At 38.0% G+C, this 23,056-nt stretch overlaps 1 protein-coding gene across 2 annotated transcripts in view; it reads left to right on the top strand.

Moving 5' to 3' along the window:
- LOC132121477 (MAGUK p55 subfamily member 7-like) overlaps positions 1-20,621 on the top strand; it is a 135,521-nt gene extending 114,900 nt beyond the window's left edge. Inside the window, exons 12-18 of one of the 2 annotated variants that reach the window (XM_059530892.1) lie at positions 2,716-2,886; positions 3,342-3,398; positions 5,998-6,078; positions 8,822-8,915; positions 12,968-13,076; positions 14,417-14,560; positions 20,102-20,621. In XM_059530892.1, coding sequence (XP_059386875.1) covers positions 2,716-2,886; positions 3,342-3,398; positions 5,998-6,078; positions 8,822-8,915; positions 12,968-13,076; positions 14,417-14,560; positions 20,102-20,281 — 836 coding nt within the window. In that variant the 3' untranslated portion in view covers positions 20,282-20,621. The remainder of the gene's footprint in view (positions 1-2,715; positions 2,887-3,341; positions 3,399-5,997; positions 6,079-8,821; positions 8,916-12,967; positions 13,077-14,416; positions 14,561-20,101) is intronic. The other variant, XM_059530893.1, reaches the window with a different exon arrangement.
- The last annotated feature ends 2,435 nt before the right edge of the window (positions 20,622-23,056 follow it).

Raw genomic sequence — 23,056 nt, 5'->3', positions numbered from 1 at the left:
GATTGCCCTCTTTGACCTTTTTCTGGTTCCTTTATCTTTTTGAAAAATGTGAATGTGCATCATTTCGTATCCATATGGGGAGATTATGTGTTTGAAGGTTATTATCCCTCTTCATCCTCAGCGTCTTTAAATCCCTCAGAGCTTTCACCTCACACATCTACAAAATTTCTTCCACGGCTGTAAGATATTATTGCTGTGGAAAATGGGCATTCGGGAGCCACAGCAGCTCTCAGGCGATTGTGTGTATGGCGGCAGCGCATGTCTCTCTGTGTATACACTGAATTTGGGCCTTTTCTTTGTTTTTCCTTCCATGTCTCAGTGGAAGGACAGGTTTGATTTGTGGACTGCTAGTTTGTAATGGTAGGTTGCATAGCTCTGAGGTCTAATTAACTCGTCACGCCACAGTGCACACCATTAGGAGGTGCATGTTTGGGCCTCTATGGCGGGCACGTGTCAGCCTTCTAGCCTGTACTCTCATATTGGAATGGAAATTGAAGGAATTTTATGACTATCCTTGGCTAGCTGGATTTCTCTTTTTATATTTATCTTTGTCCCCAAACCAGAAGGTCCTTGGCTGAGCATTTCTAATGTACTTGAGCTGCCTTCTGTCACCCCACATATAGATTTGACACGCAAAGCTTCTTCCTTTGGAAAAAGAGAGAATTAGGGTTCACTGACAAGAAGCAGGCCCAAAATGTAGAAACATATCTGCTCTGGCTGGAATGGATTAATTTTCATGGTGTTTTATTTTTTATTTTTTTAATTCAATCTGTTACTGAGAGTGGTAAGATTAATCAGTTAGATTTGCTTGCTTTTTGTGTCTTGATTTATTTATCCTCATTGAGATGCAAGGCAATATTTTGGCTATTTAGATGGAGCTGTCTATCTGTTTTTAAGTGATTTTTAGAAGGGTCCAGATGACGAATCCTCTTCAGACAGATAACCACAATTTGCACTGACTAGCCACAGCCATAATAAAAGCTTTGCACCTGCTCTGTGCTCGGGATATTGGAGATTTCCGATGCCAGAGCCTATCGAATATCGAAATTGAAGAGTACAAAAATGTAATGGAACAAGCCCCTCAGTGTGTCAGCTTACTTGAGGCCATCGTCATATCCTCTTCAAATGAATGATTTCCTTTAATTTAATATAAACCCCATCAAATGATGTCGACATTTTTCAGATGGTAATGTTTATATGTATACCTTGCTATAATAATATAATACTTGATGTTTTTGCTCCAGTCAGGGTTGAGTTCTAGCATGATGGCAACAAGTCAAGTGGCATGAGATGCAGAGACCACAGGTCAGCCTGAGTGGAAGAATGCTCTGTCCTAAATGCTTGTAACCAAATCCTCACTGTGGAACCACACAAACACTTGTGTTTTACTACAGTGAGCGCTTGACTTACGGTGTGTTTCATTTGTATCCCAGCGTAAGTCCCCAGCAGCCCTTATTAGGTGACTATGTGGAAAAGAACAAGCTTTAAAGAATGCAGGATTTGTCTATGGCCGCACATCTGCGCTCCACAGTCTCTCAGTGCTGTGAAAAGTATTAAATGGGGACTGGATCAGGGTTTTTGTTTTTTCATTCTCTTCCTTTTCAGTCCATAATTGTCTTACTGCTGCATCTTGCATCATGTCCTTGCATTCATTAATCGCAGTTTTAAAAATTAAAAACGTAGCTGAGGTGGCAGGGGAAATGCTTTGAGCAGAGATCGGGTATTAGGTGTCTCTGGTTTGGGACTGTGCTAGACTAACCAGCATCTGACATGAATATAAAACCATGCTGCTTAAATGAGGGGTAAGTTTTGAGTTGTGATACAGTCTGGGGTCATTAAACAGACTGGTGCTGTCCAGAGTAATCAGACAGGAAGTTTTGTGGTGAGGTTCTTAACAACCTTTTAGGGCATGAAATAACCACCCCTAGCTATGACCGTGTCCTGAAATAGCCCACCTCCTGCCATGTCCCATGAAAATCGCCTCAGATATTTTGGTCTGGTCGTTTTGTTACCTGGACGCAGTGGATGAAAGAACCACAAGTAGGTTCATATGATGATGGCGCACAGGAAAATCTGTTATGATCGGGCCCAGACGGAATCTGTGGATGCTTTTCATATTTTCCATGCTGATTTTTAGGGGAAAATCTGTGGAATTGGTTTAGATATGGTAAAATGTGGTATATGAAACGAATAGACCTAAACACTTGACACTAAGAGTAACCAATGCACCAAAATATTTGATGAATAAACACAGGAAAGCCAGTCAAAAATAAAAATTACAAAAATATTTTTAGAAGAAAAGTAAATCTAGTACAAAAAATTTATATAGCACCTTTAAAAGTGGCTCAAGAAGATAAGGATTATGCATGTACAGTACTGTTCATAAGTTTAGACCACAAAAAATAAAAACAATAAATACAATATTATGCAACAACTGTTTTCAACATTAAAGTAATAAATGTTTATTGAGCACCAAATCAGCTTGTTATATCAGGCCTACTTCCAAAAAGCATATTTATCACTGACCACAACCTCAAAATTATACAGATGCAGCAGGCAGGGCGAATGTCTCAGTAAAGAATGAGTAAGTGTAGGAGAGTGTTAAGTTCCAATAAGACTTCTATGTATACATTAGATCCTCATTCTCAAATGCACACAAGAATGTGAGACGAGCTTGTTGTTCTTTTCTTTATTTGTTTTTCTCTTCCTCTCCAGCGGGTCTACGGAGGAGTTTTCGTCTCAGCAGAAGAGATAAGAAGACAAATAAATCGATGTATGAATGTAAAAGAAATGAGCATTACGACACAGCTGATGTACCCACTTATGAAGAGGTGACGGTCTACCGCAGAAAACACGGAGACAGGCACAGACTTGTTTTGTTAGTTGGTAAGTGTAACAACTTTGTTATTTGAAAAGTGTTTTTTTTTTGTCCAAATGACCATTTTCAATAATGTAAAAATACAAAAGGAATTTCAAAAGTTCAAAACTATATTTTGAGGCTATACACAAACAGTGCTTTAACCACAACGGTGATCGACTGTAAATCCTGTTCTGCTGTGGGACTCAACCTGACCCTCTGAAGACACTTCATTCGCAGCGCTGGTGTTTTGTCATGGTTCACTGCAGTAAACCAGGCCATGTGTTTGTGAATGCTACACAGCATATGGATTCCATCACAGTTTTGTTGGTGCATGTAATTAATGGGGTGTGTGTTCACATGCCTGTGTAGGTGAGTGCACAAGGTGGTCTGTTTAATTATTCAAGCTTTTTCTACTGTCAGGATGGCCCTCTGGTAATTTGCAACTCATACAGTCAGACTAACCCAAATATTTTGTCTCAAGGTGGAGGGCAGCATCATGGATGTATCAGTCGTGACAAAACCAAGGATGTTGAAAAAGGTTCTGCTGTGTTTTTTCTCTGAACTGTTATTCTGTCCTTTGAGATCATGCTTTAGCTTTTCCTGGCCTGCACTTTTTATTATTTTTTTCCTGTCTGTCTTTATTTCATGCTTTTTGTCGGTTGTTTTATTGCGTTTAATAATGCAGCCATCAATGATGCCATTTGAATCTTTTTTGCCCATACATCTATCTCTTTTTATGCTAGTAATGTAGTTATTCTTCTGAACTTTCTTGCCTTTGTGTTTGCAGTTTGAATGAAAGTGATTCATTTGAAAGCACATTCAACTTTTACACTCCCATTAGGTGTTTACCCCTGCCTGTGGACTGCAGGGTCAGGCAAAGTCGGAACAAAATGGTCCTATTCCCTTTTGCTTTCTCTAACACAACTGACCCATGGTTTGTGTTTTGGTTTCAAACAACTTTCCAGACGAATCAAGATCTGATCTGTTTGGATACATATTAATCGAGCGGCCAAAATCAACACGTTTAACATGTGTGCTGCTTTGCAAGCCCACTGTAGTGTTTTAACTGAAACCTGATTATTTAACATAGCAGATGATCTGTTTTTTGTACATGTTTGAGTTAAGATTGAAGAGATTTCAGTTGATAAAGTGATCGTTCAGACCCAGACAGAATAACGGTGGAACACTAGAATGACCATTGAGGAAAATTATGATCTAAAGGACCGGTCAGTTTAAACTATGGATCAGATTCTTTATTTCCTTTTATATCAGAATTTTCATTCTCTTTCCAAACATCTCTGTCTGGGCTTTTATAATTGAACATTACAATTTGGGCTGCAATGTGTTGTTTCTTCCTAGAACTATCAAGTGTAATTTTTCACATTTGAGCAGTTGGCAGGGTCCTCCTGTACAAGTATCATAGTGCCCAGTCTCTCCAAATGCTTAAGCTCGCCAGATAATGTAAATTGCGAACTTATTACACACACAAATGATAAGAGAGGTTATTTATCAGACACACTTGGTGATAATACTGTATGAGGACATGAGTGTTGAGAGAAGGTTGGACAGCTGCCCCCCACGTTCAGCCAGCCTAGCAGCTCCTCAGGGTTAACTGTATCTGCTCCGCACTTGGCCTGGAAGTTATTAAGCCTTTCATATTCTCCCCTAATGAGTGCCTTAATGAATACGGACCCTTTTAGAGCTGCTGCAACCTGCCCCTGTGAGCACACACATACACTTGGATTGAAAAACAATTACTCAAATGTGTTATTTTATTGGGACTGTTGAGGAGTAAAGGGCTAGTTTTTGTTTGGGTCAATGAAGCAAATGACAAACAAAATAATCAGAAGAAGGAAAAAATGCAGAAGGCAAGTCAGTTAACCCCTCTGACGTGCCTCCGTCCCATTTTGAAGGCTGTTTAGACTGAAGGGATCTGGCTGGCTGCTCAGTGCTTGTACTCTGACTACAGGTTTCAACGCTGTTTGTGGCTTTTTGGACACACGTGGCTATACATCAGAGATCGGCGAGCTGCTGCAGACATGAGTGACTGAGGGCTTTAAACTCATTTAGTGCACCTGATGAGTGAATAGAATAGCCAAGCGACTACAGACCAGGTTTTTGACAAGGTTTTTATGTGGGCCTGGAAGCAGGCAGACAGGGCCTAGTGGGGTCTGAAGATTAACATCCCCTGAAAATAAAGACTGTTAAAGTTTGTGGGTCCTTTTAAGGTGGAGGAGCGTTTGCATATGAAATGACTGGTTGGAAACATGTATTGTGGTGTACTTTTTTCCTTTTTCACCTATATACAGTACATACACACATAAACATGGCTCCACGTTACTCAGTGACCCTAAAACACATGAAATAATCTCCTGTTTCCTCACCATAATAAATCAGCGTCTTACATTTCTCCTCTATTACAGTAGAATAAGATAAACGTTTTGCACCATCATGGGATTCTTATGAAGTCATGTTTGTATTGGAAAGTGTATGAGGCATCAAATGAAAATGTGTATTCTCTCAGCGAGTATGAAAAACATCTGTTTTGTGTTCTCTAACATATAGATTTTGATTTGTGCATGTCTCATAGCAATCATTAGCGGCTAATAGAAATATCACGCTTGACTGTCTGAATTCACGTGTGAATCTTGGCCCAAATTATTGTATAATTGTATACACTACCTATCAATGGTTTAGGGTCAGCAAGATCAGCTTATGCTCACCAAGGCAGCATCTAGGGAAATTTTTTTACATTAATTTTTACAATTAAAAAAATGACTGTTTTCTGTGTCAAAGATCCTTCAGAAAGCAGTCTAATATGCTGATACTGTAAACACATTGTATTGTATAATATTTTTATGGAAACTATAGATGAAAATAAAAACAGGATTCTTTAATAAATATGAAGTTCAGAAGAACAGCATTTGTTTGACATAGAAATATTTCGTAACCATGTTAAAGTCTTTAAAAGTATTAATGTCTTACCCAAACTTTTGGACAGTCATGTATTTTTAAAAATACATTTTTAATTAATGCCAAAAATATAAATACAATAGAAAAAAAAAAATAATAAAAAGAGCATCATGCAAAAATAAGTTAAGCAAGATATTAATGTCTCTCTCTGTTTGCTTATCTAGGTCCTACTGGTGTTGGTTTGAATGAGCTCAAAAGGAAATTGTTGATATCCGATCCACAACATTTTAGTGTCACCATCCCACGTAAGTGCTTGTGTGTGTGTGTGTGTGTGTGTGTGTGCGCGCGCGCGCGCGTGTGTATGCAACAAAGTATGAGACTGGATCATTTTTGTGGATTTTTTTTGGGGGGGTGGGGGGGTAGTTACCTTTGTGACAATGGCTCTCTCACCTCATCAGACTGTCACAGCTCTACTTGACACATTCCCCTGTCCCCAGCAGCAGAGCTCATGACTGTCTCTACCCTTCACTCCCTACAGCATCCATAAGCACATGATCCAGGGAAATAGACCAGAGCAGATATTTTTGGACATATAAATAAACTTGCAATTTATGTATTCAAGCAGACTGACACTATGGAGAAAATGCATATTTAGAGACCTTCCCTGAGACCTTACGAGGATTTAGATTAAAGCAGTGGATTCTTGGAAAGTGACTGTTTTGAAAAGAGATTTTTTGTCATCTTTCCCCTTTTATTTAAATCCTGCCAGCTCTGACTCTCCTTGTTAAAATGGAGTGATTAAACATTAAATATATTTCTTTAAATTCTCTAAAGAAGACCAACGTGAACAATTGCTTCACATTTCCAACAACTGGATCTTTTAAAATGCAAACCATTTGTGGCAGCAACACTAGTGAGATTGTAGAATACGAGTAGTTGAGAGCACTTGAACATTTTGTCTCCTTTGCAGCCTTTACTGCTATTTTCCATGATCTCAGAATGAATTTCAAATTCTTTTGCCACACCAAAAACATTTTCTATGCCACAGAGCTAATGCCGGATTTAATATATTCTATTTCTTTTTTTTACTTTGTTTTGTGAGCACCAACAGTTGGAGGTATAATAACAGGTTATCTTATGTCTGTGGTGGGCTGTCATCAGGAAAGGGGGATGCCTCTTCATCAAATTTGTGATGGGTTGAGTAATAATTTACTCCTATCCCACCCAAACCATACTTTCTCCCTTCTCTCTCTCTCTCTCTCTCTCTCTCTCTCTGTCTGTCATTATCTATAGGAATAGGTGTCCACCTACAAACTAAATGAGGAAAAAAAATTAGACAGTCGCTGTTTCTTTTTTTTCTTTTTTTTGAGGACTTTTTTTTTTCTGTAGTCGTTTTTTGTTGTTGTTGTTGTTGTGTTTTTATTTATTTATTTGCTCTGACAATAACCAAGGCTGCATTTATTTGATCAAAAATACAACATGTAGTAATATTGAAAAAATAATATTGCAAATGTTAAATTTGCAAATGGTTTATTATTATTACAGTTGTGAATGATAGTTCTGATTAAGATTTTTGTGAAGAACCATGATACACTTTTTTTCAGGTTTTTTTTGTATTGAAAGTTCAAAGCACAGCATTTATTTATTTATTTATTTATTTATTTATTAATATTATATATGTCGGTACCCTTTACAAACACTTTTGATTAATTTATTCTTGCTGAATGAAAGTATTTGTTTATTAAAAAAAATATAAACAAAAAGACTTTGAACTGTAATGGGTTTATTTATTATTTCAAAAATACAGGAAAATTACCCATACATGTCATGATTAATAGATAGAGCAATAGGGGCCTTGAAAATGCAGAAGGAAAAAAATGAGGGAAGAAAAACTTGGAAGACAGCGAGTTGGAATGGTGATAAAGTTTTATAGTTTGTTTTGGAGCTGCTGGCGGCTTGCAGACGATTTGTCGGAGGTGTGTTCTCCAGTGACCTTTGACCTCCCCGACACTCATTAAACACACCGATGTGTCTCTCCGCACGGCAGACTCTGACCCTGGCTGTACCCGGCGGAGCCATGCTGGCTGGACTGGCACGCGCCGTCTGATTTAAAGACAGGAGTTTATAAGCAGCTGAAAGCAGGAACGCAGCTAATGAGGGACAGAGTAAACTCACTGCTGGTACTGTACAGTGTGCTCCTGGGGCTTTACAAATAGCGTTACACTCACACTGCCCTTTAGAAGCCTCGTGGTGAGAAGAGCCAAGACCTTGGAGAGGTGGTTAACTTTAAATAAAATGAAGTGGGAAATAAAGTGCCCAAGGGAAACTCCCTTTAATCAAGGAAATGTCTGTAATGAACATTTTTTCACATGTTCTTCTTGAATCACCTTCAACCATTAACTTACTCCACCACTGTGCTCTAAGAAACCCTGCTTCGATTCCACTGTTGTCTTTCAGTTAGGGACACAGTATCTAATGCTGCTTAGAGCTGGGTAAAAATATAGTTTTTCCGATTGATTAGAGTGTAGTTAAATTCACAAACAATTGACTCTTATGAACCAGTTATGTTAAGTTTATCCAAAACATGCACCAGTGTAGCCCAATTTCCAATACAATTGACTCTTTCGAGCCAGTTCTTTTAATTCTGTTTTACTGTTTTGTTCGCAGTCAATTTGTTGAGATATCCAGCCCTAATGTCATTTTATTCATTATTCGAGTTTTCTTTACTAGAGCTTTGTTTGTCTGGTTATGTGGATGTGGTTATACAGTTGTGACTTGTGTTTTGTAAAAGCTAGAATACACTACAACTTTTGCCCAGATTTTGCCCCTGATTTTAAAAAATATAGTGCAGTTTTTCTGTGTAACCATTTATGAAGTCAGCAAGTGCATGATGTGTTTTGAAATCTGTTCAGATCATCATGAGTCAATCATCATATTCTATTCAATCATTAAGTGTGAAACTACAAAAAACCATCTGAGAAAAACTTCTGATCACATGTAAGATTTCCAACAATTAAAATGGCTTTCACTTCACTTTATCTTTCACAGATACCTCTCGATCGAAGAGACATCAGGAAAGTGATGGAGTGGAGTATCATTTTATCTCCAAACACCTTTTTGAAGCAGATATTCAGAACAGCAAGTAAGTTACCCTCCAACACAATCTTTCTTAGTCTCGCTTTGATTGAAACACCCTAGTGTGTATTATTTGTAACGAGCGTATGAACATTACTGCTGTGATTTGGATTGGGGTTATGAAAGTTTACAGTGGAGATCAGATAGTCAGTATTAATCATTGAAGATTAGTGGACCGCTTCCTTTTTTTCCTCAGGATTGTGATTATGTCAACCGTAACCCTGACACAAACACTCCACAGTGGAAGAGATATAAATCTGAGAGACGGAGCCTCCGTGGCCAGTTAGTATTCAACACATCGTCCGGAGCCCTGACTGAACTTGAGTAAATCAGCACCCCAGTCAAAACACTGCTCAACAGTTTTCACTGATGTCGTCTGTCTCAGACGCTATGGCAAACATTCACCAGCTCTGCCTTTCGGCTGCCCACTATTCTTCCATTTTTCCATTCCATTTCCTTCAAGCAAATTCTGTGTGCGAGTGTGTGCTACTTGTGTAGCAGCATTATGTGGGCTGAGATCCCTTCTCTGTAAGTGAGAGTGAGAGGGTGTTGACAGGTGGTCTGTTTTTCTGTGTGTGCGCGCGAGAGAGGGGGGATCAGACTCCTTTTACCCACTGGTTCGTAAGCTCAGATTTGTATGGATGGCCTGGTGATGGATGTTTTTCTGCAGCCCCTCATCAGAGGATAAAACAACACAACAGGAATGCATATAGAATGTCATCTCACCAGCAAACCAGGCATTTTAACTGCCTTTTGGTGGAAAAAAACAAGCAGTGGCTTGTTCTGTGGTGAAATGAACATCAAAAGGAGTAAACCACAATTATCAAGATCGAGCAGGTGGGCACAAGGGACTGCAACATGGCTGGAAAAAAACATTTTTCCCCTTCTGTAGGCATTTTCGCTTCCAAAATCTGTCTGGACCAATTAATTTATTTAAAAATACATTAAACGTGTAGCTCACAGATACAAAGACTTACATTATCAATTAATACATTTTTAGTAGAAAGTCATTGATTGTATGTTTTATTAATTAATTAATATTTTATTATAAGCAAGTCCTTATTATGTAGTTGGCATAATAGGTTATTACTTAGGAATTTAAAATGTTAATATACTTTTAAATAAACAAAGAAACTGTTTACATTGGGAAAAATATTAGTTTTTTTAATAATGACTAAGATTTGTACACTTGTGTGTTCGAAATTCGAGGAAATTATATTTCGATTGATTACACCATATGACATTTTAAAAGTCATTTTGTTTGAACTTGATCTGACTGATATTGAAAACTGTATGGAACCAATGAATGAAAATGTTAGGGAAAAACCATGTGGAACCAACATATGAATACATTTCTAGGAACATTGTAAACCAGACGGAAATATTTGACCCATTGTTCATTATTCTGCTTTCCAGTGAGAAAACGGCCATTCTCATGTGCAAGCATGACGTTCTTGTTCCAAAGGGAAACTCTACTCAGTGCTAAAAACAGTTGTTTAAAGGGTTAGTTCACCCAATAATCAAAATTATGTAATTAATAACTCACCCTCATGTCGTTCCAAACCAGTGAGACCTCAGTTTATCTTCGGAACACAGTTTAAGATATTTTAGATTTAGTCCGAGAGCTCTCAGCCCTCCATTGAAACTGTGTGTACGGTCTACTGTCCATGTCCAGAAAGGTAAGAAAAGCATCATCAAAGTAGTCCATGTGACATCAGAGGGTCAGTTAGAATTTTTTTAAGCACACGAAAATACATTTTGGTCCAAAAATAGCAAAAACTACGACTTTATTCAGCATTTTCTTCTCTTCCATGTCTGTTGTGAGAGAGTTCAAAACAAAGCAGTTTGTGATATCCGGTTCACGAACTAATCATTAAATGTTATCCAGATCTTTTTGAACCAGTTCACCAAATCGAACTGAATCGTTTTAAATGGTTCGCGTCTCCAATATGCATTAATCCACAAATGACTTAAGCTGTTAACGTTTTTTTAAATGTGGCTGACACTCACTGAAGATGAACACCGAGCCAGATAACGAACAAAACATTGACTCGTTCATGAGTCAAGAACCGGTTGCATCGGTTTTCGGATCACCAGTAGTTCTTTCGGACAGTTCGATTCAATAAACCGGTTGAAGAAAACGGTTCACTGGTTCTTTTGCGCTCGACGTAATGGCGTCATTGGCGATGATTGCCCTTCATTCAAGCCTTCGGTTTACCCACGCTCATAACATTAGCACAGAATCAATCACCAAAAGAATTAGTTTGGTTCAGAAGCTCTGTGTGTCGGTCTGCTTCACGCTGAATCACGCATGAGCATTATCATCAGCTCCTCGGTTCTCGAATCGAACGCGTCTGACAGAAACGGTTCTTGACTCGTGAACGAGTCATTATCTGGCTCGGCTCGGTGTTCATCAGTTCTCTCTTCACAGCAGTTTAGTCAGTGTACTGTTTGAGCAAATGAATTACTCCCGGATGTTGGTTTGTTTGAACTCAGAGGGAGTGAGTTAAAAAAAAGTTAACAGCTTAAGTCATTTGTGGATTAATGCGTATTGGAGACGCGAACCATTTAAAACGATTCAGTTCGATTTGGTGAACTGGTTCAAAAAGATCCAGTTACATCGAATGATTCGTTCGCAAACCGGATATCACTAACTGTTTGTTTTGAACTCTCTCACAACAGACACGGAAGAGAAGACAATGCTGAATAAAGTCGTAGTTTTTGCTATTTTTGGACCAAAATATATTTTCGATGCTTCAAAAAATTCTAACTGACCCTCTGATGTCACTTGGACTACTTTGATGATGTTTTTCTTACCTTTCTGGACATGGACAGTAGACCGTACACACAGCTTCAATGGAGGGACTGAGAGCTCTCGGACTAAATCTAAAATATCTTAAACTGTTCTGAAGATAAACGGAGGTCTCACTGGTTTGGAACGACATGAGGGTGAGTTATTAATTACATTAATTTTAATTATTGGGTGAACTAACCCTTTAAATGATCCCAAAAACCACAGAAGCAACCTCCACCCCACCATCCAAAACATGCACCACATCATGACAACAAACGTCTCGACACAAGTCCTGTTTGGGCACATCTGCATTAAAATTAAAGTTTAGTCACCTTGGGAATTCCGGGTAACCCTACATGTCACATTAACACCAGCAAACCACCTTTTAGCACCCAACTAAATCAACTTGGCTCACCATCAAATTGCCTTCAATGATAGTGTACAGACTTTTAAAACATGTTTAACAGGAGAAGAGTGGCAGGGAGTCACGTTAGCTTCTAAAAATGATCGCCCAATCACAGGTTGCTGTTAGACAGTCTGGGCCCAAAAGTGTGAGCGTGTTTATAGTTTTCACTTCAAAGACATTTGGATTGATACTTAGGGAAAGATAAAGAAGCCTGTGCATACAGTATAAAGAACATTTTCACCAGTTTCAGTAGTGGTGATTTTAGTGGCCTGTGTTGCATAACCAAATATTCATGGAATATTACGACACCGTGCTGTTGTAAGACCTCATTCTTCTGGAATATTTTCTATATCCTTCCACATCTCTTGCTAATATGTATGTCCTAAAAATACACGCTGTGATGCTGATCATAAAATAAAAAAATCAAATGAACTGATTGAAAGCGAGGCAGATTAAACAGTGGGAAAGTGTTTGTTTGTCTTTGTGTTCTCGGTAAGTCCACTTATTCTTGCTTTTGGCATTCAAGCCTGCCTGTGCTGGGAGGAAACAGGTGTTACTGATTTAAACTGTAACATAGAAGATTATATAAAAGAGCCTTGTGTCAGACTGTCTGGAATTGTCATGTGGGGAATAATGCGAGTGATGGTGAACATGTCTAAGCAGCCTTTTACACTGAAAGCACCAAGACAGGCTGGAAGTAAACAATGGGTTATGAGTTTCCTGTCATTATCTTGTCCATTGGCTTTTCTTTATATTCTAGGGTGGTGTCACGTAGACTCATGGGCATTGCTTTTGCATTTATCTCATCAGTTATTACATCAAACCTCTCCTGTTCTTTCTGTCTTTTCCTATGCCTCAGATTCATTGAACATGGGGAGTATAAGGGAAACTACTATGGGACGAGCTTCGATTCTGTACGTTCAGTCCTGTCCAAGAACAAGGTGTGCCTTCTAGATGTACAGCCACATGTGAGTAACTCCGTTCCTCAGATACACATTCTTCCTCTCCATTTTACCTCCCTCTGCGTCACTCCATTCTTCAGTCTCTGTTCCAGATTTATTTTCCCCCTTCTCACAGGTGTGACATTCCACACCATTCTTCCTGGATCTATACTGAGATCAGTGTGTTTGAGTTTGCACTTTTCCTTTTTGGTCTTCAGGTCAGGCAGGAGATTTAATGTTATTTCTACTAATTGTCCCCTGTTTGAAGAAGCTTTCATGGAGAAATCAAATCAAATGAGCTTAACAGCACACATACTGAGGTGAAAATTCATACTGAGGTGAAAATTCAAAATGTTTACTTTATTGATAACATGATGTAGTTAACATACCATAAGTGAGCTTGTTATGTTCGAAGAAAACAAAAATAACAGCATGGTGGTAAGTGATTAATGACTACATTTTCATTTTGGGGTGGAGAAATCCTTTAAGTTAATTACATTTTAGACACAATATTGTCTGTTTTGTTCTATTTTTCAAATGAAAATAGTTCCAAACAAAGATCCGAACAGAAGTATTGCACGTTATTTCCCTATTAACAGTAAAGCTGTGGATTTAATTGTTTCAAAAACAGGTGATGTTCCTTGCTGAGAAAGATAATGTAGCTATTCAGTGATGTGCTGTGGAAGCTTCTGTCACCAAAACAAATTCCTCATATGTGTAAACATATCAGGCAAAGAAGCTCTTTCAGATTCAGATTCTATTTTAATTGCTAAAAATTGCAGGGCAGCTCTGAGAAGTTTTTACTGAATGTCTGTGTGCACATGCAGAATGATTTGTGTGAGTGACGTAGCCCTTGGCCACTTTTTACTTTCGTTCGGAACAGTAAATGACATCGACATGTTTACATTTTGATTGAATGATCCCTTTAAATGTACAGTGGCAAAATCCTTTTTAATTATAGGGCTAGAAAAAGGGTGGAAATGCTGATTTTCCAAACTAGATCATAACTATTGTAGAAAAATGCTGCAAAATGTTACAATACACTTAAGAGCCTATGCTTAATTCAGTCATTTGAAAAATCTCCAAATGAAAAATGCTGTAAAGTTCAGTGGTCTGATTGTTTTGAAGATTTCCTCAAGATCTTGATTACCTGAAGTGTAATGTGTCTGACATAAGTGCTTTATTTTCACTCGTGGAGTCAGATCAGTGTGAATCAGCTGCTCTGTTTTCTGTCAAAATGTAACTGTGACTAACAGTAATAATTTACAGAAGTATCAGTGTCAAACTAAATCATGATGACATGAGTGATGCTGCTTTAATGACTGTGGTTCCCCCTGCTCCCTTTTTTCATAATCTTTCTCCATCAGACGCTAAAGCATCTTCGCACAGCCGAGTTTAAGCCCTATGTGGTGTTTGTGAAGCCTCCATCCATCGAGCGTTTGAGAGAGACCAGGAAGAACGCGAAAGTCATCTCAAGCAAAGACGATAAGAACTCGTCCAAACCCTTCTCGGTAATACACACCACACACAGCTTTGACTTCAATCTGTCCATCTATCATCCTCTCTCATCCTTGAGGTGATCTCTTTTCTCTCTCAATAGGTCACTGTGGGTTTTAGGTCGTGTTCACTGAATTTTCATTCCACTATCTCACATAGTTCTTGGTGAAATAAGAAATAGATTTCATCACTTCCTGGAAATATCCACATCATTTATTATAGTCATTTTCCCTTTTGGACCAACCAAAGTTATTGCTTAAACGTGTGTGTGTGTGTGTGTGTGTGTGTGTGTGTGTGTGTGTGTGTGTGTGTGTGTGTGTGTGTGTGTGTGTGTGTGTGTGTGCGCACGCATCACGTGTGTGTTTGTGTAACTGGTCTCCTGAGCGGCAACCTGATATGAGCCCCATGAGCTCACACTACACCTGTAGGACTGCACTCAAAGAAAACACATGCAATAAATTAGCACATACACCAGACCCTTACCCAGTCCTGCCGTTAGTTTGTGCTTTGTGTGTGTGATGTGGTGTGAATATGCGGGGTTTCTAATGACTTTCCCAGAGTTTAGCTCTTGCCTGTGTATCTCGCTGTGAGTCTGCACCAGGGCCAAGTGTGCTTGATACAGCATAAGTAACCCCAGGAACCCGACTCCACCACACGCCGAGATGGCTTGATGCCGATTGTTACTGCAGAGACATTGTGTCAAATGCAGTTAGGATTTCAAAACATGTGCTCACCTTTCAACCTATTGACCCAACAACTATTTCTTCTTTTGCACAACACAGATCAGCAATAGTAGCTCATGGCAGTATTGCACAGGAATTCCTATACTGGATGCTAATCATTTTCACACAGCAGGTTTGGTCTGTTTATCCATTATGATTTTATAGAAGCAGCTGCTAAAACATAAATGGCATCCACATTATTGTCTGTCTGAGTTCATCTAGGCTGCAGTGCGACACACACACATTGTGATTTTGTTTTGTTTTTTCTGCTGTTGTATGTATTGATATAATGAAGTGATATAAATTGATATTGATATAAAGAATTTTCACCAGATGACTTGAATAGTTATATTTGGGAAGAATTTTGATGGTGATGTTTTTTGGGGAGTGTACTGTATATGCATACAAAAAAAAAAACATACAAAAAAAAAAGAGCTGTAAAATAAATTTTCATTTGAGTGCAAATAATTGTTTTAGGGTTATTTGCTCTTTAGTACTCTTTACAGGAATCAACTGAAACCTCTTTCAGTAATCCGTTTTATTAAAAAGATTTCTTTCCACTTCCCACTGTTCCCACTGTTTTTGAGGGTGAAATATGATTATTTTCAATATGACTACATATGAATTTCAATTAAAGTATAAGAAATATGCTGCAAGAGTACTGTTGTAAAAAAAAAGAGCATTTAATATAACAGTAATGATGATAATAATAATAAAATTGTATTTTTATTAGTTTGTCTTAATTTCCTCAAACATTTATTTTCCCGCTATGCCAACAAGAAATATATGCACACACATGCAGCTCAACTTTGAGACACTGAATCTCTGTATCATGAGCTGCTTGCTTGTTAATGAAGTGCCAGGCTTCACTCTTGATGTCGCAGCACACATATATTAAATTAAATCACAGCATTCATGATTTGCCATTGTGTTAAGCCATATCCCGATATCTATTTTATTTTGACATTGTGCAGCCCTAATACACATTATTCTAGGGCTGTAGCTATCGAATATTTTAGTAATCGAGTATTCTACCAAAAATTCCATCGATTATTCGAGTAATCGGATAAAATGTGTTTTTGCTTAATTACAGTGCAATATTAATTATGCAAGAGAAAATAAGACTCCTGGGTCTCTTAAAATGAACAACTAAGTTTCCTTTTTTAGAAAAAAATATTTTTACTTTTTAAATGCATAGAATGCATACATCAAAAATAAACATTTAATTATTACCCATTGTTTCTCTGTCTGTACTTGTACTGTGAACAATGACAATAAAGTTGACAGATGAATTAAGTGCATTTAAGTGCCATTCAGTTGGGGTTTTAAATAAAGCATTTTCTGAGATGCACATTAAACATTAAACACATAAAACATTAATTTATCTTTTAATTATTGAAAATTAACTTAACTTTTTGGCAAACAAAGGGGATTTACTATTTAAAATAAACCATGGAAGAAATGTGATTAAACCTTAAAAAAAATTTTTTTTTATTTTATTTATTTTTTTGTAGTAGGCTATGTACATTCTGCTGAACAATAGTCTTTAACCGGACTTTTATTTTGACGGGTTGACATACCTTTACAGTTCTGTGTATGTGATGTTACGCTAGTTTTACTCAAATCAAACGGTCAGATGCTCATGAAGTGACTGTCAGTGCAGTTCTGGAGATGTTGTTCATGTGTTCACGTCTTTAGTGACAGCAGATGCTGAAATCACCGCATGCGTCACGCGCGCTTCAGTGTGTGTGTGAATAAACGGAGACGCGCTTCTGCGCCATTTATTAACACAAACACGCAGAACATGCAGGATTCATATTTAAATAGACTGTTCCCACTTAATATTTACAGATATTAGTCCATATCATGATTTGATGTAAGTGCAATGACCTATTTTTTATTAATTCATTCAAAATTTGGCAAATTCATGTAAATTCCGTTTTTATGACTGGATTCCGCGATTCCCTCCGCGTTTTCTGCATCGCGGAAATCATCGGGCCTTAGTTGTGGTATGCCAGCTCTATCTTGCAATGGACACAATGCCACGACGTTCTCTTTACATTTGCCCGCGCCCTCAAATCAAAACACTGCTGACTTCTTGCAGTATGCGAATTCGGACGCAGTGCTTGTGTCTCCTTCCGCTTTGTGGGTGACGTAAACGCGTTGTCAGAACCTGACGTGAGATTTAAAATAAATTAAAAGAGGCTTCGAGGCAGAGGAATTTGCCTCGGTCATTTTTTGTAATCGAGTTACTCGAGTTACTAGAGGAATCGTTTCAGCCCTACATTATTCCAACAACTTTGAAACTAAATAGATACTGGTCATCTTAATTCAAACAACTAAATGGGCGAATATTCGACCACGCCATACTCCCCAAAGTTTTAAATTCCCCAAAATCACAAGAGTTATGCCATTGTCAGCGGTAATGCTGCCCTGGCTATCTCTGTTGTAAGAGCAACTGTACCAAAGGCTGTCCAAACAATCCAAACAAACTTACCAAAAATGCATTATAAACCCTGACAGTGTTAAAGGCACCCAGATTCAGCCAATTTTAGGTACGTAAGAAAAATTGTGTTTGATGAAATGTCACAGTATTTCTTTCCCAAAGAGACGCTGTGTCTGTTAGAGCCATGAATTTGAGTGCTGTTGGCTCTGTGCAAGAAAACAGGCATCCCTCTGTTTCTGTGAATCCAGTCTTCCATGCTATTGTTCTCCCTTTTAGTATTGCCTGTATAACATTAATGTGTAAAAGATCTAAATATCACTCTTTCTTTTTTATAGAAGTAGCAAAAAAAAAAAGAAAACTTGGAGTTTCATAAAAATGTCATCAGAGGTGGAAGAGTGGAGTGTTTTATCGTCTGGCATTAAATCATCATAATGAGGAATGGAGGAATGGAGATCCTAAAATTGGAGGATGTTTTTTTGTTGTATTTTTGATTTTTTTTTTTTGTCCTGTGCTCTGTGAAAGTCAGCCCAGTCCACAGATTAAGTGCCTTTACTTTGGAAATATAAAAACAGGGACCTCTTGACGACCCAGAGATGTCCTTTTTGAACTGGTTTAAAGGGCAGGTGCACTTTATATGATCCATTAAAAATCTATTTTCTGGCAAGGATTGATAGATAAACAGACTGTGGAGGGAGCTTAGTACTCAAGAAACTCTTCTATTTTCGAGGAGGGAAGACCTGGATGTTGAGTGAGAACGTGCATTAGAGCCTTTGGGAAATAATCAATCAGAAAGAAATGCAGAGGAAAAATGGATTTAAACCCTTGAAACTGATCAGATTTGGTAATGACACTCCCCTAGAGGCACAATATCTGTTATACCTCAATTAGCATGAGGTTTTTATTTGATGACAGAATGACGAAAAAATTAGTTCAGACCTTGGGCCAAACACAAGCTAATCCACCACTTTGAACCAGAGCTTTATTAAAGCCATGTCTTGGTCAATGAACTGCGACTTTTGAAGCGTTCTGCCAATAACTGTCAGGTTGAGAGACTGCTGTAATTTTCAGAATGCCAGCAGCTCTGTGACCCAAATTAAACTGAAATGTTGACTAAATCTCAACTCTTGATCAAGAAAGAAGTACTGGGAGAGATGGGAAGGCTTCAACAGATAGTGGGAGGGGAAGTTGGCGTCTAACAATGGCCATGCACCATGGTTTCACTAAGCTTGCCACTGTCTTGTCTGCTAATGCCAAATTTCAACATTTCCACACTTTCTATGTGCTTAATAGCTTCTAATTTAGAGACTGGCAATATGAGAGTGGCAATATGGGAAGTCGTGGCCTAGTGGTTAGAGAGTTTGACTACTAACCCTAGGGTTGTGGGTTCAAATCTCGGGCCAGCAATACCATGACTGAGGTGCCCTTGAGCAAGACATCAAAGCCCCAACTGCTCCCCGGGCACTGCACCATAAATGGCTGCCCACTGCTCCGGGTGTGTGTTCACAGTGTGTGTGTTTGTTCACTGCTCTGTGCGTGTGCACTTTGGATGGGTTAAATGCAGAGCACAAATTCTGAGTATGGGTCACGATACTTGGCTGAATGTCACGTAACTTTCATTTTTTTTTTACTTTACACTTGTTTTATAGCATCATATCGCTCTCAGTATGTGTCCTGTGTTTGTTTTGTAAAAGTTTAGTCTATATTGGTAAAGCCACTCAGACCCTGCCATGTTCTTTGAGACTGGAACCAAATGCCAAGATTGCCCACATAAACACTTAATTAGGACACACAACCCCAGAAAGGTCAAAGGTCATGTTAGAAAGTCCATAACTAGCCTGTATCAAGACTGCAATATCATGTAAAAAAAAGAGTACTTGGTGGTAAGAGGTTGATGTGTTTGTTGTAAAGTATGTCCGATTTTAGCCTCTTGTGTTTTTCTACAGTTTTTCAGCAATGTCTGTTTTTTTTGATTGGTAAAAATATTTAATGAATAATTACTGTTGATTGTTTTGTTGGGTGTTTAAGTGCCAATGCCAGGGTATAAAAGTGTTGTCTGTTTATTCACTCAACTGTTCCTGTGATCAAAACCACTGGAGATCCAGACCTCAAACTATAACTTTAACTGTGCACCACCTCTGTTGAACATTAAATATCAGTTTATAGTTTTATCTTTTATCACATGTATATATTTCTGTATTTCTGCATCTAAAGCAGTTTTATTATAAACCAAAAAAATAGTTTTTAATTAAGTCGATGTTATGGGTATCTATGAAAGTCCTTTTTGGAAGCTGGTTTTCAGAGTACTGTGGGAAAGCGTTTTGGACTTTTTTGGGGGGCATATTTTATGTCTTTAAAATTAACTTTGAATGAATGTGTTTATTGTTTAGGAGGAGGACTTCCAGGAGATGATCGGTGCTGCTCAGATGATGGAAAACCAGTACGGTCACCTCTTTGAAAAGGTCATCGTGAACGATGACCTCACGATCGCCTTCAATGAGCTCAAGCAGGCGCTCAGGAAAGTGGAGACAGAAGCTCAGTGGGTGCCCATTAGCTGGACTCATTCCTGAGTGGTGGCACCTAACAGGACAAAAGGAACAAGGACTAAGGGAAAGACTTGGAAGAACTGTGATAGATTTCATTTTATTGTGTATTTTTTATTTTTGGCTGTAGATGGTGATGGGGAATGCTATATTTGTCTTGACATATCTATTCTTGGAGACTAAAGTGGAAGCATATAGATTTGTTTTTGTTTTGTGGTGGATATAGCTGAAGTGTGTAATTGCACTCAGAAATTCAGCAAACGTCTGATTGTTTAGCCGCCGCTGAGATAGTGTTTCAGACTGCCAATCAAGTGGTCTGGTGGTATTGACCACTTCTTGGTGTATTTTTAACATTAGTTTATAGAAACCTAAGGGATGGACATTATTTTTCTGTGCTCAAAGTACACATTTTTGTATTTTGTAACTTAGCACACTGTATTCCATTGGCCTGTTCCTCTGCATCTAGTTTAATCAGCACGCTATTAACCATATACATGGGGGGTGGGGGGGGGGGTGGGTCATGTGATGTTCAGAGGGCCCAAATTGATTTTATTTAAATAGAAAATTAATATATTTTGATATTTTTGGAACTTTTACTTTTTTAGCTCATTCCCTATTGAGATTTTTACATTAAAATCAGAGCTGTGAGGATTTATTTAGCCTTTTTAGTAAGTGCTCTTGTCTGATCAAAGCCTCAGGGTCTCTGTAGACAGAGCTTTTAATAATGTACAGTATAGTCCAATGTGTGCAGAAAAGCTTACTGCTTTCCTTCAGTTTCATCTCTCTTTTTCCTCTATCCTGTTTTCCTTCCATCTTCCAATTTGCTTTATTGCCCTGTCCACAAGGACTAGCTGTTGTAGGGCAGGCATTTGGAAAGAACATACGTGAGAATATACTCCGTCTGAGCTGATTAGTCAAGAGTCTTGGAAGTCTAACAGCAGCATTTCCACAATTGAATTTCATTGAAATTGATGTGCAATGGTTAGCGGAAATGGCATTTCAGACAATATTAGTTCACTCAAAAATGAAAATCTGTCATAATTCAGTTCTTTTGTATAGTTAGAATACAGAACACAAGTCATTCAGACTAATGGTACTTGTTTATTTTTGGTGCTCAACAGACCTCCTCCAACTTAATGGGTTTCTGACCACTATAGTGGTTCTAACCGCTAGTTTCAGCAGCCCAGGATATTTGGCCGAAATGGGCCAATAGATAGTCTGGATAGAATTAATGACATTTAGTTTGCGCTTCTCAGATGATACAGTTTCACCGTCTGTTTTGTACACATAAGGTGGAAAAGTACAGCAGAGTAAATATGTCAGCAGTTTGGACACATTTCAATGTGTGCAAAAGAAAGCTAAAGTAGCAGAATGTAAAATTAGTTTGAAATATCAAGACTATGACTGCTTTAATTTATCATCTGAGAACATTACATCCTGAAGTGACCCAAATTTATTTACCCAAACTTTATTTTCAGTTTCTGACCAAATTTAACTTTAATTTTTCTGTATTGCTCTTGAAAAATAATTTTGGCGCATGACTAGTAACAACATAAGAGTGCGTAAATGTTGACAGAATTGTCATTTATTGGGTGAACTGGTGAGGTCTTTTCAGACATTTAAGAGATAAAGATATGTCACTAAATGCATGCTTTGTTGTCATTAGGTTATTGTAGCACATTGGTTTACAGTCAGGCAGTGTCAAGTCTCTCACCATGTACTGTTACTGTATTTAGTTTAGTCCTACGGTCCACTTAAATACAAATTAAAATCAAGGTGCATTGATGATTATTTGATTCAATTAATTCAGTTAGTTTTGTTCTTGCCTTGTTTTTTCATGTATTTCAGATTTTTTTTCCATACTTCACAATACAAAACCGTTTCAAAACTTTTGTCAAGCTTCAAAGTCTCATTTCTTAATCCGACTGATCCGGTTCTCAAGCTCAATGACTCCAAGTTACACCGCCGTTACCTACTCACTGAAGGAGAAGGTTATTGGTGAAAAATGATTTTAAAGGGATAGTTCATAAAAAAAAAAATAAGAAAATTGTCATTTAATCACCTTCATGTCATTCCTAGTGTATATCAATCTTCAAGAAAACAAAGAACATACCCCCCTCAATAAAATTACAGTCTGTTTGGTTACCAACTTGTCTCGATGTCTTTTTTTATTCAGCGGAAGAAAGTATGGTAAGTTATGGTTGGGAATGACATGAGTAAATGTTGACATTTTTATTTCCATTTGAGTTGTGTCTTTATATTTTGTTACATTTCTCTCGGGCTTGCATTACAGAGCAAAGATCATATGGACCTTTTTGTTTTTATTGTGCTTTTGTGTCCTTTTTGAAGTGTAACATCTATTTATTTAAATTGGAAAAAGAGCAAACCTTACTTTAAATTTAACTATTCCTTTCGACATAGAATTTAAAAAAGAAAAAAAGTCTTGGAACAAGAAAAAAGTGCAAAATGTCACTGTCAAAATATGCTTGAGCACATCCTTACTCACTTCTCCATCCATTTCTCCCTCACTTCTTTACCTTTAAAATGTCAAACACAGGAAGTGTGTCACAGGACTGCTCATCTGGTGAACCGTGGGAATGCTGAGATGTCATAAACACATCCTTATTATTATTACAACAGTATTGTGTGTGTCAGGTAGAGACCATTATACCAAACTCCTCTGATTACCATCTTAGTCGCAACAGGCCTGTCAGAAAGCCAGTGCCACTTACAGCCAGGACAGAGCTCAGCAGGTTTGGCAGAAGTAAAATGAGGAAATGAGAGAGCGAGTCGGGCAGCTGG

This window comes from Carassius carassius, chromosome 39, assembly GCF_963082965.1.
Source record: "Carassius carassius chromosome 39, fCarCar2.1, whole genome shotgun sequence".
Taxonomy (NCBI): Eukaryota; Metazoa; Chordata; class Actinopteri; order Cypriniformes; family Cyprinidae; genus Carassius; species Carassius carassius.
Note: the sequence above shows the minus strand (reverse complement) of the source record. Positions and strands in the feature narration are given on the sequence as shown.